The sequence below is a fragment of the Castanea sativa genome, chromosome 11 (assembly GCF_040712315.1).
Source record: "Castanea sativa cultivar Marrone di Chiusa Pesio chromosome 11, ASM4071231v1".
NCBI lineage: Eukaryota > Viridiplantae > Streptophyta > Magnoliopsida > Fagales > Fagaceae > Castanea > Castanea sativa.
In genome coordinates this window covers 26,945,443-26,964,664 of record NC_134023.1, presented here as the reverse complement: position 1 = coordinate 26,964,664, position 19,222 = coordinate 26,945,443, and the positions used below count along the sequence as shown (strand labels likewise).

At 36.3% G+C, this 19,222-nt stretch overlaps 2 protein-coding genes and 1 non-coding gene across 3 annotated transcripts; 1 reads left to right on the top strand and 2 right to left on the bottom strand.

Annotated features, from left to right (window-relative positions):
- Nucleotides 1–8,119: 8,119 nt before the first annotated feature.
- Nucleotides 8,120–12,268, bottom strand: LOC142617926 (retrovirus-related Pol polyprotein from transposon TNT 1-94). The gene is made up of 4 exons (XM_075790902.1): nt 11,829–12,268; nt 10,639–10,744; nt 9,812–9,902; nt 8,120–9,403 (listed from the first exon to the last, which is right to left on the bottom strand). The coding sequence occupies exons 1-4, from the start codon at nt 12,105–12,107 to the stop codon at nt 8,479–8,481; spliced, it is 1,401 nt and encodes a 466-aa protein (XP_075647017.1). The 5' UTR covers nt 12,108–12,268; the 3' UTR covers nt 8,120–8,478.
- Nucleotides 12,269–12,272: 4 nt separating this feature from the next.
- On the bottom strand, nt 12,273–12,344 carry TRNAQ-CUG (transfer RNA glutamine (anticodon CUG)). Its single transcript has one exon. It is a non-coding gene; the product is annotated as a tRNA-Gln (tRNA).
- Nucleotides 12,345–15,267: 2,923 nt separating this feature from the next.
- LOC142616300 (cytochrome P450 703A2) lies at nt 15,268–17,831 on the top strand. Its single transcript, XM_075789178.1, has 2 exons — nt 15,268–16,185; nt 17,181–17,831. Exons 1-2 carry the CDS (start codon nt 15,268–15,270, stop codon nt 17,829–17,831), a joined length of 1,569 nt encoding a protein of 522 aa, XP_075645293.1.
- The last annotated feature ends 1,391 nt before the right edge of the window (nt 17,832–19,222 follow it).

Genomic DNA, 19,222 nt, shown 5'->3' with positions numbered 1-19,222 from the left:
GGTTCCAATTATCCTCATCAGAAAAGCTCAAAGTTGGTCGGCCCTCTGATCTAACCCTCCTCGAATTAAAGGGCGAGTCTCCTGTAGATGGTCGAGCTACAAACATAACCTTGGATGGCTGGGAACCAGTCCTCCTTGGGGCAGCTAGGATGACACTGATGGTACCCAAGGGTGGTCTTGCAAAAGTGTTTCCTTGAGCTCTTGACCCTTCCTAGCCACCCTGCCTACTGGGTTGGTACAAGAATTGCTTCAACTTTCTGCTTCAAACCAGCTACTCTATGTGATTCGACAAAGTCTTGCAATTTTTTGTGGTGTGTCCTCCCTCCCGGTGGTATTGGCAATGGAGGCTTTGGTTGTGCTTCGCGGGATCTCCTCCCATCTTATTTGGCCATTGAAAATATGGCTCGTTCTTAATTTTCTCCAGGATTTGATGTACTGACTCTCGGAATATCGTGCTGATTACTTAGGCAGTAGTAAATGCAGATTTCCTAGCAAAATCTCTCCGAGGACGGTTATCGTTGTATCGATATGACCTAAAATCCATTATGTCCTAAGGGGCCACCTTAGCTTTCCCTTTTCCATGTTGTTGATCTTCCTCGACCCACTTGTATTTGTCGATACGGTCCATAAGCTGACGCACACTTTCAATAGGTTTCTCAATCAGAGATTTCCTCAAACCGTGCTCGGCAGTTAGGCCGACCTTGAAATTCTTATTTATCTCATTAAGCATCTTCCAGTATCTATTAGAATATGTCTTCAGGGTTTCCCCTTCTCAGATAGCCATGGACAACAAAGAGTTCAAAGGTCGAGGAACCCTACTACAAGTGATGAACCGAGACCCAAAGGCCTTTGTGAGCTCCTTAAAGGAGTTAATAGATCCTTCCCTCAAGCCATCGAACCATCTCATCGCTACGGGCCTCAGACTCAACGGGAATACCTTACACATCAAGGTCTCATTCTTCGAGTGAACAGCCATTCTCTAGTTGAAGTGGCTAACATGCTCCACAAGGTCCGTTTTGCCATTGTACATGGTGAACGTCGGTTGAGCGAACCGCCGAGGAAGCCTTCCTACCTCAATCCTACAAGTGAAGGGTGACTTGGAGATCTAATTCAGGGCTCTGCTCATAGCGTCGTTTCTTAGGCCCTTGCAAGACAGACTCTTCCCTCTCCGCCTATCTCGGTGCTCCTCGTCACGCGAAAAGGACTCACTAGGAGGAGTCTTCGATCTAGGCTGGTAGCTATTATCACCATTATCATCAGAAGAATGGCTAGAATTTGAGGGAGTAACTCTGCGTCGCTCACGCCGTAACTTCCTACGTAGACGGTCTATCTCCAGCTACAAGCTCTTAGTACTTTCCTCATGGGAGACGTGACTCCCACCTCAGGACTGGCTGTAGCTTGTGCATGTGGCGTGCACGCTAACCTTCCAATCCCTTCTCCGCTCAAGGTTGAGAAAATGATCTTGACGTTGGGAGCCAACAGATTCCTCCTGGTCTGGCCCCGAACCTACCATGGCTAGACGTTGATCTTACTAAAGCTCAAGCCTTCCCACAGACGGTGCTAATTGTAAGGGAAAGTTTTGGATCCTGGGCCAAGGAGCAACAGGACTAGGGCCTAGAGAGCCCAACACAATGAACTTGTAGAAAGTGGGCTTATAGGCTGGGCTTCAATGGAAAGACCAACGCACATGGCGGATTGAGGATAGTAGGAAAGTAAAGAAAACTAAGTTATATCAAAGAAAATCACTCCTCGGCCAAAATCCGAGGAGAGTAGTTCTTAAATATATTTCTTCAAACTCAGTTACGATTTCTGTTCTAAGCTGCTAAAATGTTTTCTCCCCAAAATTTCCGATCCCTCGCCTCTAGGGGGTCTCTCACATTATATAGCTCCCTTTAGTTGATCTTGACCCTCTAGTTGTTGGTCGCTTAGGCTACCACTTGAGTGCTTGTCCCATCAAATACCTCCCCAAACCCCTTGTGAGTTGCAGCAATCACGGCAGCGCTGTTCAAGGGTCTTCTCCACATAAATGCGGCTAGGAGATTTGGTGGGAAGCATTAAATGTGGTGGCAGCCACCGTCCCTTCAGTCAGAGCCGACCCTTTCCCCGAAGCTCCTTCTCTTTAGTATGACCTCCTTTAGTAACGTGCCACTGGAGTGGCCTTACTATCCAAGGGCGTGATCTCCTCGAAGCTGTAGTGGCCTCCCTAGCCTCAAGTATGACACATGGCAATGTAGCTTTAGCAAATTTCTATTCCCCATATATATATAGTATAATATCTAAAATTCATATTTCATATTCTCTAAAAATAAAAGATATTCGTCTTTCACTTATCGATTATGTCAATTTTTTATTTATTAATTATATCAATTTAGTCCTTAAATTAATTTCAAATGATTCAATGTTATCTTTATCCTATTTCATTTTAGAAATAGATTCTTTTTCTTTTTCTAATAGAAAGTCATTTTCTTCAAATTATTTTATAAATTGAGTGATTTGACCTATAATAATAGTAATTAAACCCAATTCGGACATTGACCTGATCTATGAGTTGGGTCATAGGTTTAACAGTCGAACCGTAGGATCAAATAAAAAAAATTAATATATACAAAAGTTTAAGAAATCATAACATAGATATGTAAATTTAAAAAATAGGCATATACCTAAATTAAACTAGTCATTATAATTTTAAATCAAGTTTTCATAATAACATAGTAGTTCTTTGATAGAATGTGAGTTTTGGAGGTAGGCAGACAAACAAAGAAATGCATTTAAAAAAAAAAAATCATTAGGTTTCTCATCTTTAAATTATCATATTATAACACTTTAAACACTAAAGAAGTCAATAAAGTGGACCTATACATGTCATTTTACAAATTTCAGAAACCTAGTATGATGATAAAAACCAGTCGGGTTACACAGGTTGCTACAAATCCACTGAGTTTAACTGAGTCTTGTAAAGGGTCCATTTAAACATCCAAACCAATTTAGGTGCCAGGTTTCTGATCTGACCGGCCAATCTAAGTTTAATAACTATGCCTATAATTAACTTTAGCTTCTTTATATATATATATATATATACTGAGTCTTGTAAAGGGTCCATTTAAACATCCAAACCAATTTAGGTGCCAAGTTTCTGATCTGACCGACCAATCTAGGTTTAATAACTATGCCTATAATTAACTTTAGCTTCTTCATATACATATATATATATATATATATATATTCTATTTCAATCAAATGTCATACTTGATTGCTTATGGGGAAAAATGAACTTTAATACATAATACTGTATTGGTAGTCATTTCAATTTGGCTATTGGAATGAAATGTGTATTTTTATAAACACTCACAAATTTTAGATAATTTAAAAAATTAGCTCCCTCACAAATTTTAGTTTATATAATCATTGTTGATCCACACAAAGGTGGGCTGACAGCCCATTCTATATGTAGCCCACGTTCTAAATAATGGGCTTCACATTGAGCTTGAAAAATGAAAACTTAGAGCATCCACATCAGTTCTTTCATTTTACACATCTACTTTTACACTAAAAATCCATTTTTTCTATTTTACACATCCAATTTTACAAAATACCCACATCAGTTCATCTATCCTACCACCTTTTTTAATTAAATAATCAATTTTCTTCAATTTTTTATTATTTTCCCAACTACCCGGTATAATTACCGCGCTCTCTCTCTCCCTCCTCATTTCTGATTTTTGCTCTCTCTCTCTCTCTCTCTATACCCATCTCTCCAACTCTCCCTCTCCCTCTCCCTCTGTCACTCGATCAACTCTCCCTCTCCCTCTCGATCAACTCCCTCTCCGATCACGAGCTTAGATCACGATCTGCGAGTCCGATCACGATCCGCGAGCTTCGATCACGATCTGCGAGCTCCGATCCGTGATCCGCGAGCTCCGATCCGCGATCCGCGAGCTCCGATCGCGATCCGTGAGCTCCGATCGTGATCCGGAGCTCCGATTCGCGATCCGCGAGCTCCGATCACGATCCGCGAGCTCCTATCCGCGTCCGTAAGCTCCGATTCGCGTCCGCGAGCTCCGATCGTCGATCCGCGAGCTCCGATCCACGACAAGACCCACAAGCTCCGACCAGTCAAGCACCGATCTGTGTTTGTTTGTGTATGTCTGTGTTTTTTTTTTTTTTTGAGCAAAGTATATCTCTGTGTATATTCTGTGTTGAGAAAAAGATGAGAGAATGGAGTTTGTTGAGCACGGATCAGAGAGAGAAAAAAAGGAGCAAAGGAGAAAATGATAAAATATTGTATAAACGAGCTACAGTAGCCGTGTGTATTTACACAGTTACTATAGCTCGTGGATGGTTTTGCACGATTTTACCCAGTTTTGGCTCCACTGATGTAGGAGATTTTTTGCTCAAAATGTGTAAAATTGAGGAATTTTTACATTATACATGACTATCCACCAACTGATGTGGATGCTCTTAGGATTGAGTCGTACGTATAAAAACAAACAAGGAGCTTTATAGTTATTTCTTTCAAAATAATTTTTTTTAAAATAAAATAAAAAATGAAAAAACCCTGATAGTAGGCGGCAACTACCCAACTAAATGCATTACCTAAAAAAGAAAAAAGAAAAATGCATTTCCAAATACACAAAAACTCACAAAAATGCTCCTCTACTACATCGGGAATGCATTCCTGTAGTAAATTATACAACTTGCTACAATAAGATGCAAAATTAGAACCCTACTGTAGCAAGTTTTATAATTTCTTTGCTGTTTTTTATTCGTTCTCTCTTCTAGTGTTGGCGTGGTCATGTTGTTTTTTTATTTTTATTTTTTTTATATATAGTTGTTAGTGTGGTTTTAAATATATTTTTTAAATGGGATGGATTCTAAAATAAAGACCAAGATGTGGGATGTTTGTTTGAGTGAGAATGTAAATAGATAAAATGATTTTTTGGGAGGTAAAATGAATATTTTTTGCATTCTTGAGTGGAAATGTTGAGCTAAGCTCGAATTGGAACACTAAACTTTAAGCCCATTCTCAAACTTAGGTCTTGTTTGTTTCGATTGTAATGAAAATTGGGAAAATATTTTACATGATGGTCAGTGTTTGGTTTGGATTGAAAATTTAGTCACCCCGAAAATTAGGATCTTTGACAATAAAATAGGTGGGCCTGAAGTGTAAACAATTCTACACTTCAAATTTAGGCCAAAATTGGGAATTAACCCTGTTTGCCAAATAATATAATTAGTAGGCACTGTTTTGAAAGTATGTTTCATACTAACATCTTGAGTTTAAAAGACTTGATTTAGGGCCTATAAATCGAGTCTCAAAGACTCAGTTTTCATGTTTTGATCAGATCTAAGCTAGCACTTTTACACGTGGCGTCCACCTGGAAATCGAGTCTTAGAGACTCGATTTATATCTGTAAAACATTTACAGTGAAAAGGATTTCAAGTGTTTGGAGTACAAAACACAGATGAGCCACCATCAACCACCACAAAATACAAGCACAGACCAGCCACTATCAACCCACAAATCCAAGCATTAATCCAACAATTCAGCACAAATCCAACCAAATCCACCCCCAACAACCACCTAAAATCCAGATTAAAAAAATAAAAACCCCAAAACCCATGACCCGTTTGGCTTGTTGATTGGGGTTCTCTGCAAGAAAATCCAAAAACCCATGACCCTAAAAGTCGGATTGGAACTTGAGAGGAACCCACTGTCATGGAGGCTTCATCGAGAGAGAGAGAGAGAGAGAGAGAGAGAGAGAGATACCAATCATAACAGATGAAGGTGAAGGAAGCCACCATTGCGATAGCGGTGATGAGAGGCCGTAGGCGGCAATGCAAGGGCTTCAGCTATGGTGGTCATGTCTTATGAGAAGGATCGGCGTTGGTTGTGCAATTGAACGGAGAGGAAAGCGATGCGGGGTTTAATCGAAGTGCGCCGCCATATGTTGATGATGAACGGTGGTGATGAGAAGAAGCGTAATGGCGGTGATGGAACGGAGGCCGTTGATTGGGAGACCTAAACATGTGTAAGGAGGTTGAAGATGCAAGCTTAAAACATTTTACTTGTTTTGTAAATGGTCGACTTATAAATTGAGTCTTAGAGACTTGATTTCCAAGTGGACGCCACGTGGAAAAAAAAAAGCCAAATCAGACATGATCAAAACACTGAAACCGAGTCTTTGGGACTTGATTTATAAGCCCTAAATTGAGTCTTTTAAACTCGAGATGTTAGTAAAAAATATAGTTTTGTAACAGTGCCTACTAATTATATTGTTTGGCAAACATAGTTAATTTTTATGGTCTACCCCCACCCAGAGAGAGAGAGAGCACTGGCCACCAAAGATAGAGGCTGTTGACGAGGGAGAGAGCACTACTGACACTTGAACTTGAGCTCTGGTCCACCGCCATCTGTGATTGTGCCTATCATCACCGATCAAGGTTAAATTCAAAGCCCTCTTCCTCTCTCCATCCTTCTTTCTCGCTCTTTCTCCCATACCATTCTTACTTCTCTCTCTCTCTCTCTACCCTTCTGTCCTCCCTTCCTCCCTCACCGATCTGGCCTCATTGTTGTGGATTTTTATTTTATTGGAAATATATTTGTTTTTGGGTTTTGGAGAATCGATGGTTGGGGTGATTTGTGGGTTTCAATGGTGGTGGGTTAGGGTGAGTTCCAGTGTTGACGGTGGCCGATTATGGGTGGGTTTTGGTGGATTGGTTGCTTGGGTGATTTCTGGGTTTCGAGGATGGTGGGTTGTGGGTTTGATAGATGGGTTTTGATTTTGATTTTGAGATTGATGAGTTTTGATTTTGTTTATGATTTTTTTAAGTTAATTGGTTATATGGTGGTTAATGGTGGCTAGTGGTGGCTAGGTTTATGATGATGGCTAAGTTTGTGGTGGTGACTATAGTGGCTGGGTTTATGGAAATAGGTTTTTACATGCAACACCAAACATTGAAAATAATTTTATGGCATATTTTCTATAAAGTAGACAAATAACTGAAAATATTTTCCATTTCGTAAAACATTTTCACTTGAAAATATTTACAATTGGAAAATATTTTTTATATTGCCAAATACAACCTTAGTGGTTTAAAATTTAGAAAATTATTAAGATTTAAATGAATATTATTTGGTTTAATTAATGTGTATAATTTTTTAAGTAGTCTATTAATTTATGAAAAATGTTAAAGTAACAAACTTTTCAAAAATTGTTAATGTGGTAGATAGTTATTGGTAAGTAAAAAAAAGTGAAGATAGGGGTGAATTTAAATGAAAATCAGTAAGAATTTGCCACATCAATAATTTGTCAAAATGTTGTAAAATAATTTATGCTCGTGGCATTACTCTTTGATTTACAAATAGAGTGTTTTGTGACTTTCTATGACAAGAAAACTCCAATGTCAGTATTATACTATTATCAATCAAGTTGGACTATTCCTTTTCATTTTGTGATGAGATCACCATTTTGGGCAATAAACAATAGCCCGTGTTAATTTCCTGAATCTTATTATAATTATTGAACTTAGATTTTCAGAATTTTGTTTTGTTGGCCTTTTTTGCCAATCAACATAACTTTTGGAAATATTTAGAAAAAGAGCATAGGATCAGACTGATTTAATTATGTAGCATGTTTTTTGGAACTCAAGTCTGTCAAACTTAAGTTCTAATTGAAACTCATAGTTTAACAGACTCAAGTTCCAAGCATTATGACAATTTGATCAAATATAATACTTGAAACTCAAAGTTTCACTTGGAACTCGAGTTCCAAAAATATGCTACATAACTAAATAAATTTGGTCAGATACTATTTAGCAAATTTTTCCTAAAATTATGCTATTTAGCAAATTTTTCCTGATTTGTTTCTCGTGTGAAGACCGCAACTGCTGCTATTTATACTACTAAGAAATCCGATATCCCTTATATATTGTGCTTTATATCCTCTCTTTTTTGGTAGGTCTTGCTTAAAGGCATTTGATAAGTTGCATCTTCCCGAACAAGTTCAAGAAGTTTTATCTCATATTGGCTGTTAACAGTTGCAACCATGGCAAGATGCAAACACCAGCAGATGAAATATTAGCTAAATGATCAATGCTTGTATAGAAATGGATAAGATGCCACAGACTGTTAATTATGCTAAAAATTATTTCCAGTTTGGTCTCATATATTTTCCCAGGTCAGCTAGATAATTACTCTCAGAAAAAAAAAAAAAAAACCATATTAATTACAAAAAAAAATTCCCAATTTCAAAACCCTGCGTACAAGAAAAATGATTCAGAAATTTTTACCCTGCATTGCAGGGCTTCTGCAACAAACACCCTTCAAAACAATGCATACACTTGATTTTATATGGATTATGGACCGCTCTTGAAGAATGAACATCACTATAGTTGAGATGGGTAGTAACTTTGCAAATCAGCTATTTCTCTTTGATCATTCTCATTACAATTAAAATGGGCGGTGTCTATGTCAATCAGCTATTCCATAGTTCCCCCAACCATGTTAACCTCTGCGACCACAGGCATGGATACATTGTCCACAACTCCATTTCCACTATTTTCCTTAACAAACTTCTTGCGGCAATTTCGTGAAAGATGCCCTTTCTTGCCACAATTGTGGCAGACTAAGGGCTTTCCATCCATTTCTTGTTCCCGCCTATTCCATCGCATGTTTGGAGGCTTTATATTGGGTCTAAATTTCCAGACTTGATTGCCTAACAGATTAGAAGAATCTCCTTGCTTGCCTTGATTGCGAGTCTCTTCCTCAATCCTCAAATGATCCATCAACTTATAGAAAGGTAGATACTCCTCACAAATCACCTTGATGCAGAAGTCCTTCCAAGATGGGGGAAGTTTGGAAATGATGACACTGACATGAAAGTTCTCTTCAATCAACATTCCAGCTGCAACAATAGAGTCAGCAATGCTATTGAATTCAAGAACTTGTTCAACTATAGGCCTTTCTTCAACCATCTGGAAATCAATGTACTTTTTAACTTGAGATCTCTTGGTTCCAAATTCTTCATAAAGATAAACTAACTCAAGTTCTTTCCACAGTTCTTTAGCAGTCCCAGCTCTCTTAGAGTATTTGTAAAAGAGAGGGTCAGATAGAGAGCTCAAGATGTTGCAACGACAAATGTAGTCATCTTTGACCCACTTTTGTTCATCAAGTTTTGCTTGAGCAATTTCTGCAGTGGTTGCTTCTGGGCTTAGAGTAACACTGGGGCATGGGTTGGCGAGTACATATGAAATATTTAATTGCGTTAAGAAAGATTCCATCTGCCGTGCCCAGCAATGGTAATTCTTCCCATTGAAACGGTCAGTCTCAAAAGGAACTTCTTGGGGAGCAATATCACTCACTGTATTAGACAGATCTTCAATTTGTTTTCCATCAAGTTGGGATCTACATTTTATTGATTAGATAATTCAATTAGTAAATATTACTACGGCATGGCATGCTTGAGTACATATATATATATATATATATATATATATATATATATATATTTTTTTTTTTTAAATTGAGAAAGAGTCACATTCATCCAGAGGGTCTTGAACTTCCCTCCACCTTGCTCTTACAAGAGAGGATGCTGTTTTAGCTAAAGCTATGCTCTAAGCACATATTATCCTATCTTTTGCTTAGAACAACATTATTTACAGTTTAATAACAGATTTGTGGACCTCAAATTCTAATTCATGAAACCATGCAGTTTCTCTACCTAATGGGAGAAACTTTTTGATGAGTTTTATGACAATCTATATATTCAAAATACCATGACACAAACCTAAAACTCTAACAAGGTGCTCTCACCTTAACTTCAGTTCCATCTTAATAACAGCGTCCTCTATAGCAGGGACATTCTTTCTGAAGACTGACCATTGTTCAGGTGACAAACTAATTCCTGAAATACGACAGTACAGACAAAAGTTTGGAACATAAAAGCACTGCATTACAAACAAAGCATTGAGTATAGAAAATGCAACCAATTGATAAAATGTTTACATTAGAATCAACAAAAATTTGTAATCATATTTATTTCTTAGATAAGTAGTAATCAAATTTGTACCTTATTGAAAAACTAAACACACAATTTATATCAATAATCAATGAGGACCAAGTGCCCAAAGATAATCAAAGGCATTGAGGCCGTGTGTGTGACCCTGGGGGGTAGAGAGAGAAGAATGGATAAGGTCAACCAATCAATCAAAGGATACCAAAACCTTGCACACTACGTCAGCAACATCACACAGGAACTAGCATTGAAAGCAGAACATAAACTGTACCGTTGTTTTCTATTGTAGCATAGCACATAAATGAAGAGCACTTTTATACATGAAATTATTTCTTCAAGTGCTAAGAAGTAGTACACATTGCTCTGGGTATAATTAAACAAAATAGCTTAGAATATAGACTGTCATCAGTTAAACTTAACATTCCATCTCAATTCCCATCTAAAAATATAATTTTATTTAATTGTGCAAGGAAGATATAGTTTAATTCTCTCAACAGCAAGGAATAATGATATTTCCAAATGACAATTATATTACAGTGATTGTATCAACAAGCAAAGACTACAAAAGCAAACAGAATTATTAGAACCAAAGAAGAAGAGGTATAACAATATGTATATCTTTCACCTTTGGCAGCAGGAAGCTGCTTTCCATCCTTCTCATAGAATTCCCTGATTGATACCAAAGCTTTCCCTCTGAAATCTGAAATTACCACATTCCTCTTGTTTGATAGCTGAATCAAACCAACTGCCATTCACTAAGAGCTTTGACAATAAATTTTAAAAATAAAATAAAATGAAAACTATGGTTCACAACAGGATTGGATCCTCTCCAATTCCAAACATAATTGGAGATGTCCAGTAAAAATCCAATAGTCCAAAACATGAGTTATGTTAGTACTACTGATCACGCAATATTTTAAGACAGACACATTACACACTTGTATTTTTTCTTTCTTTTAAAAATGTTTTTGTTTTTTTTTTTTAATGTTTTTTTGTATGTCTGGTGAGTGACCAATTGACAAATTTGATGCTGGAGCTTGCCAGGAATTAAAATTCCATTGATGCTGGTGTCTGTGAACCAGGTTGAACTTAGGTGGTGGGCAACAATGCATCCATGCCCTGTCCTATATCATGACTGTAATACACTAACACGCTAGCGTATTTGAACAAATGCATTTCAAAATTGCCAGAAGGAAAAGCAGTTGGGAGCTCAATACAATGATTGTTATACATTTGAAATTGAATACACTATTTTTTTTCTTTGGGGGTCAAAAAACACCAATGGTGGTCTTAATCTAACATTTACAGAAAGTCATAGCATTCAGTGCTGGAATCCTGATTTGAAAGGGTTTGGGGTCGTGTTGAGTGCTGCCAGCGAGTAGGGAATTCAAACAGTTAGATTTAGGAGTTAAGAAGTTTTCTAATTATATCTGAAATTGTAATTTGGAGATGATTTGAACTCATTTTTTCACAACATAAAGGTCACTCTAAACACCACATTACATTACATTAGGTTCTCCTCTTTTGATGATGTTACCCCCATCATATCTATTACTACAGATATCCATTAACTAGTTAAATAATAAAACTGAAAAAGCATTAATAAAATGCCTTAGCTTTAGCTAACATGAAGAAGTATTAACTTTGTAGTATAAATAAGATAAGTAACCTAGGGATTCCAAAAATGACTAACTTTGTTGTCAACCTAAAAGCAGTACAATTTAAATCTTTTTATTTTAATATCAAAAACAGAAATTAGGGATTTAAAAAGAAAAAAAGAAAGCGAAATGAATACGAAGTAGTGAAGTTAAGGACCTTGCAAATAACACGGTCGGCTGCTCCTCCTCCATTAGAGTTAGGCCTGTGTTTGTTTTGGGGTTTATCATCATCGTCATCATCGAGGTCGAGGTCGAGCAGGAAATTCTCAAGGACAGTCCGCACAAAGGCCTTGCGGAGGTCATTTTCGAAGAGGTCGATCCCAAGACGCTTGGAGGCCTGGAGTCGGAGCTTGAACTCAGTAATATGGTCGAGGTTGGAATTCCTCAGTATATCCACCACTGTTTTCTCGATCTTCTCTCTTTCTTCCTCATCCATCCTCCAACAAAAACTACTTTACCTTTTTCTTCCTTCAACTAAACTAGGCCTCACCCTCACCCTCAACCTATCATCCATCTTTTTTTTCTTTTTTAATTTAAGCCTTCGCTCTTTCTCTCTTCACCGGCGCAACAATAAAAATTTATAAATTAAAAAAAAAAAAAAAGGTTCCACCGAGATTTGAACTCGGGTTACTGGATTCAGAGTCCAATGTCCTTACCACTAGACCATGGAACCTCCTCTTTGCATACCAGGCACCAACTTCTTCAATTTATTCGTTTCTTTTGTTTTTTTTCCCCACCCTCACACAAAATAGTAATTGTTATTTTTATTTTTTGGAAAAAAATTTAAATACAATATCTTAAGCGATGTTCCTTAGGTTTTTCACTTAAGATTGAGTCATGTGACTACTTAATTAAAAAAATGTACTTCAATTCTATGAAGAAAAATTCATATGGTAAAATCTTAAGAGAATAACCCAAAAAATAGTATCTAAGTATTGTACCTAAATCTTGCCCTTATTTTTTATATTAGGATTTACTGCTTATTATTCAAATCCCTCTCCTACTATCTTAGGTATTTAATACATTGGAAGGTGCCATTAAACCATCTTTAACTAGTCGGCAAAGATAAAAGGTCACTTGTACTTTACTTGGGGGAGGGGGGGGGGGGGTCAACTATAGTATCTCCGTTAAACTATAAAATTCTACTACTCAAAGATTATTATAAAAATGATTTCATTTGTCCTTTTGGGGATATCTAAAAAATTGAAGGGCTGTTTGGTAGTGCATTTTAGTTAACAATTTTCAATGTTTAAACAACATTACATGTATTTTTATACACTTTTTCACCTATATGTATTTTCAAAAAAATACAAATAACGTTATTAAAACAACATTACCAAACGGGCCCAATTTCATATTGGTATGACTGAAATTTGTAATTGCTTTAAATTTCCAGAGGATGCGTGCTATAATAAATGACATCATGATTCATTGACACTATTTTAAAATTCAATTTGGGATTGAAATTAATGATTAATGAGCTTCATGCATATATTTCTTCTAAAAAAATGAACTTCATACACTCCTCAATTAATTTGGATTTTTTAGGTTACATTTGGCATTAGTTGAAAAAATTAGCTTTTTTTACTATTTAATTTATTTTTATTACTATTTAACTTATTTTTGCTACTATTCATGAATCTTATTACATTTTTTGGTACTATTCATAAGTCTCATTGTACTATTTCAGCTAGTTTTTAGCTTTATTTACAATACTTTCAGCAAAAAGTTTTCAGTTTCAGCTAAATATGCTATTCCCAAAGGAACACTTAAAATTTTTAAAAAAATGGTGTAACTCAAATGATTTTAAATTATTCATAATATCTTTGCCTGATTTAGGAGCTTAAACACCTTATATTTTTCAATTTACCATAAATAGGAGCAATGCATATCATTTCTTTAAAGTAGGAGGCCATAGAAGACCATCACTGGCGTGCCTTACCAACCTAAGAGCATCCGCACCAGGGATGGTAAATGCCATATGTAGGCATATTTAGCATCAAAGCCTTAAAATACCTCCAACTCCCGGACTTCTAAAAGGCTAGAATTGCAAAAAAAATTTGGAATTGTGCTACAGTGCAATTCCAAAGGTGGAATTGCACTGTAGCACAATTCTAAACTTAAATATTATTATTTAATTCTCACTCTCTCCTACTTTTTATTAAACAATTTCGAATTGGTTCTCTCTTCTCTCTCTCTCTCTCTCTCTCTCTCTCGTTATTTCTCTGCTCTCTTCCTTCTCTCTTTAGACCCAAAACCTATAGCCACCACACCACGACGAGCCACCACTCCCGTTGCAGATCGGCTTGGCTGACGGCGGCAACGTGGCTTGCTTTCTCTCTCTTTGGTTGACGATGGTGACATGGATCAGTGCGGTTGTGGGTTTGGGTTGCTTGGTGGTTGATTGAGTGGGTCGAGATCGTCGAGCAGTGGAGATCGGCGTGGTTCGTGAGTTTTGATCGGTATGGTTCGTGGGTTTTGATCGGTGGTGGAGATTGGCGTGGTTCATGGGTTTTGATTGAGCAGTAGAGATCGGGTGGGTCACGACTGGGTTGGTTTGGATTCAGATTGGTTGGTTTGGTGGTGGTGTGGTGATTGATGATGGTGGAGCCATGGAGGTGGGGGTTGTTGTGGGTGGTGAAGGGGTGGGTTTATTGATATGGGTCTGGGTTTGTTGTCATGGGTGTGGGTTTGGGTTTGTTATGGGTCTGGGTCTGGGTTTGTTGCTGCGGGTTGTGGGGATCGTGGGTTGCTTTTTTTTTTGTGGTGTTGATGGTCGGAGAGGGTGGTGTTGATGGTCTGGTTTTTTTTTTTTTTTTTGGTGTTGATGGTAGATTATAGGTTGCTGGTGGTGGTGGTGGTGGTGTCAGGTGTGTGTAGTGCAGCGGTGGTAGGCTTGTGGTGATGGTGGTTTTAGTAAATTTGTGGTCTTTCTTGAACAGAAAGAATGAGGGAGAAAGAATAAATAATGTGTTATATTGTAAATGATGGTGATTTTGAGATATATTATTTATTGTGTAGAAATATTATTTTAATGAGTAAAATAGAAAAAATAAAAGTTAAGATGTTAGGAGTGTTGTAAAATGGTATGGTATAATTGATAAAGTGACTTTTTGGGATGATAAAAAAACATTATGAGATGTGAATACTCTAACAACTTAGGAATAGAAGTCCTTCTCCACGATTTAATTGTGTGAAAGAAAAGCAGTCAATAAAGAGTAGTTGACACGTATAAATAGGGGGGAGGGGGTGGGGGGGTGGACCATCATCGCACAGATCGTGCCTTACCAACCTAGCAACCTCTCCAACTCTCAATTTAGCTCCATGAAGGTAAAGCGGTCTATAAAGAATTGACATTTCTAGATATAAAACTGGTTGAATAAGTGGTAAATCATTCACGAAATCGGCGTGTAACATTATATTATACAACAATAACCTTTGCATGTAAAGATTTTGATAAATAAAAACCACTCTTTTCTACTCCAATATTCAAGTATTTATAGGTTTAAACAAATTCAACTTTTTAAGTAACTGAAAAGATACTAAAAAATTTGGCCGTAGATGGGGTTTATTAGCTGAAGAAATTGGCTACATTCATGGATCTAGTTACATTTACTTCAACCTTCCTTTGTGTAGCTCTCATCACCAATTTCATATACAGAAGGTTGTTATTGCATGATAAAACAAAAAGACTTCCACCAGGTCCACCAAGATTGCCCATATTTGGTAACCTTCTTCAATTAGGAAAACTCCCTCACAGGGACCTAGCCTCTCTATGTGACAAATATGGACCCTTAGTGTACCTTCACTTGGGTAGCATTGATGCCATCACCACCAACGACCCTGATATCATACGTGAAATTCTAGTTCGTCAAGATGATGTGTTTGCATCAAGACCTCGAACTCTTGCTGCAATTCATTTAGCATATGGGTGTGGGGATGTGGCACTAGCCCCATTGGGTCCAAATTGGAAGAGAATGAGGAGAATTTGCATGGAGCACTTGTTAACAACAAAGCGGCTCGAATCATTTGCTAAGCATCGTGCTGAGGAAGCACAACATTTAGTTTGTGATGTTTGGGCTCGAGCTCGAACTCGTAAGGCTGTGAACTTGAGGGAAGTGTTGGGTGCATTCTCGATGAACAATGTTACTAGGATGTTGCTAGGGAAGCAATATTTTGGAGTCGAGTCAGCTGGCCCTCAAGAGGCTGTGGAGTTCATGCATATAACCCATGAGTTGTTTTGGCTATTGGGATTGATATATTTGGGTGATTATTTACCATTTTGGAGGTGGGTTGACCCTTATGGCTGCGAGAAGAAAATGAGGGAAGTGGAGAAGCGAGTTGATAATTTCCATACGAAGATTATAGCAGAACATAGGAAGGCAAGGGAGAGAAAGAGAAAGGAAAAAGACGAGGATGATGGAGAGTTGGATTTTGTTGATGTCCTACTTTCCTTGCCTGGTGAAGCTGGAAAACAACACATGGATGACACAGAAATTAAAGCTCTAATTCAGGTGATCTATATATATTTCTTAAAATCCATTCTACTTTTTTTTTTCCACCCAATTTTCCAGCATTCTTTACTTGGTATTTTGGATCTAACAGTATTGTTAACTTTGGTCGATGATTCTATGTAACACAAAAAAGCTTTTATTTGCTGTGAGTTTGTTTTCTTATAAGTGAGATAAAAATTAAAAAGTGACATTTGTTTTAAATTATTTTCGTCTCATTTTAAAATAAAAAAGCTAGACAAAAATACCAAATGCACACATCTATGTTTTTTTTTGTTTCGCTGAATTTTGTTAACGATCTATGTAAGAACTTCCTTTGACGTACACATACATTATGACAAGAACAATTTCAAACTTATCTTTATTCTAACAGAGTTATCATTGATCATTTTCTTACATCTACTTCAAAAAAAGGGTAATTTTCATCTACTTCAATTACTTTTTTAGAGAACTTCCTACGTTTATAGACAAGTAAAAAAGTGTGACTAGAAGCTATAGTACCACTCGACAAATGCTTGATTAAAAATAGTGGAATGCCATGGAAATTTATTATTTGTCCAAATTACAAAATTATTATTTAACCCCCAAGAATGTTCACACACTGCACACATACGTGTAAAATATAGATACCAAGTATCCATATTTTAAAAAAGGAGTATGAAAATTGTTGATGCTTCCATTAGCAATCTAGATTTCAACATAATTATTGGTAATTAAGTGCATGTTTGGTATTGGCTTAAAATGTTATTTTTTTTTAATTTTTAATTTAGCTTTTTTTTTTGCTATTATTCAACTAATTTTTAGTATAATTCACAGGTCTCGTTACACTTCTTAGTTCTATTCATAGGTCTCATTATACTATTTTGATTACTTTTAATTTTATCTACAATACTTTTAGTAAAAAATTTTAGTTTCAATTAAATAAACTATTAGTTAACCCAGTGTGTCAAAAATATATGTTCTCATATTAAATATATGTTCCCATTGTATATATACAGGACATGATAGCTGCTGCCACAGACACTTCAGCTGTGACCAGTGAATGGGCAATGACCGAGGTTATCAAGCATCCACGTGTCCTTAAAAAGATCCAAGAAGAGCTCGATTCCGTTGTGGGTCCCAATCGAATGGTCTCCGAATTAGATCTACCACATCTAAACTACTTACGTTGCGTTGTTCGTGAAACATTTCGCATGCACCCAGCAGGGCCCTTTCTAATCCCGCATGAATCGGTGTGTGCCACAACCATCAATGGCTATTACATCCCAGCCAAGACACGTGTCTTCATCAACACACATGGGTTGGGTCGAAACACTAAGATTTGGGACAATGTGAATGATTTTCGACCCGAAAGGCATTGGCTAAGTGATGGGAGTCGAGTCGAGATTAGCCACGGTATCGATTTCAAAATACTTCCCTTTAGCGCTGGGAAAAGAAAGTGCCCCGGCGCGCCGCTTGGGGTGACTTTGGTTTTGATGGCTTTGGCTCGATTATTCCACTGCTTTGATTGGACCCCGTCAGAAGGGTTGAAGCCCGAAGATATAGATACTAGTGAGGTGTATGGGATGACCATGCCAAAGGTCGAGCCCTTGATGGCCATTGCTAGAACACGCTTGGCAGACCATATGTATCTCAGTATCTTTGAATAATTATGTTGGATGACCTTGCCCATTTATATGTCACACAGGGTGTATGAGATAGTTAAACAAAATGTAGTTTTTTTTTTTTTCCTTTTATTTTTCCTCTAAATATGAATTTAATAATTACTATGTTGGTTATTAATGTCTAATTATGCTAGTGTTTTTCTTTTATAATTTTTAATTTTAATAATGGCAAGGTTTTAATGGATGGTTTAAATATAAAATAGAATTTAAACTCAATTAAAAATTATATATAAATAAAATAATTATGTGTAAAATGTTTGGATATGATTTTTTATATACATTTAATTTTTAACTATTTACAGCTTAAGTATATGTTGTATTCTAATTATATCATTAGACAAATGCATAAGACTTGAATAAGATGAATGAAAAATTTTGATAACCAAAAAAAAAAAACAAAAAAAGGGAAAGAAAGAAAAGAGTTCATGATCATGTGCAATGAGCCTATAACAACAACCAAAAAAAAAAATTGTGACTTGCTTTTATGGGATTTGAATTTTTTTACTTTTAGTTTTTAAAACTTTTTTGTGTGAGTGTGCAAAGGATTGTTAGTGAGGATATAACTTGATGGTCAATTTAAAATTTCCAAAATTTTCTTTTTGTTCGTAGTTTATCTTATTGTTAAATAACTTTCAATTAGGTCATAGGATTATTTTTGGAAGTATTGAAAATGGATACCGAAAATCCTATTCCAATTATGTATGCTAGCCTTCAAAGGTTTGTTTTTATTTTTTCGTTATAAAATCATTTGCATCAAACAATGCAAAATAGAAAAAAGTATCAGTTCTACACATTTAAAGTCCAAAATTACCCACATCAGTTAAGTAAAAAATGTTGCAAAGTTGCTACATAGAAATTGCATTAGCCCTGTTGAAATACAAAAAAGTTATAGAATTTACACAATATAGTATGAAAAGCACCCATATTAGCTTGTCTATAATTGTGCAAATATACAAAAAGAACTACAAAATATACACAATTAGTATAGTTTTGTATCAATTATTTTATTAATTTATGTTTCTTCTCTCTCTTCTTGCCATAGTCCTATCTTTTGCTCTCTTTCTTCTTCTCTCTTTGCGTACAAGACACCACCTCTTTTCCTTGGTTTCTTTAGAGTCCGTTTGGTCGGGAGGATAGAAAATATTTTAGTTTCCCTCATTTGTGTTTGGTTGGGAGGGTGGAAAAGTGGAGGGATGAAAAAATTTTTTGTTTGGTTGAAAATAAAATTTGTATAAATTTACCATCATGTCCTTATTAAATAAAACAAAAAGTAATGCATTATACTTTTAAAAAAATTGTGTATAGATGGACACTTCATTAAAGTAATATATATACATATATATAGCATAATAAATTAACCCAAAACTTTTTTTTTT

What these genes read in the sequence shown, in the direction of transcription:
- LOC142617926 (XM_075790902.1), bottom strand. Translation starts at nt 12,107, where the DNA reads ATGGATGAGGAAGAAAGAGAGAAGATCGAGAAAACAGTGGTGGATATA. An exon ending in CCGACCGTGTTATTTGCAAG is followed by an intron (nt 10,745 to 11,828) that starts GTCCTTAACTTC and finishes GGTTTGATTCAG; the next exon opens with CTATCAAACAAGAGGAATGT. An exon ending in GCAGCTTCCTGCTGCCAAAG is followed by an intron (nt 9,903 to 10,638) that starts GTGAAAGATATA and finishes GTCGTATTTCAG; the next exon opens with GAATTAGTTTGTCACCTGAA.
- LOC142616300 (XM_075789178.1), top strand. Translation starts at nt 15,268, where the DNA reads ATGGATCTAGTTACATTTACTTCAACCTTCCTTTGTGTAGCTCTCATC. An exon ending in AAATTAAAGCTCTAATTCAG is followed by an intron (nt 16,186 to 17,180) that starts GTGATCTATATA and finishes GTATATATACAG; the next exon opens with GACATGATAGCTGCTGCCAC.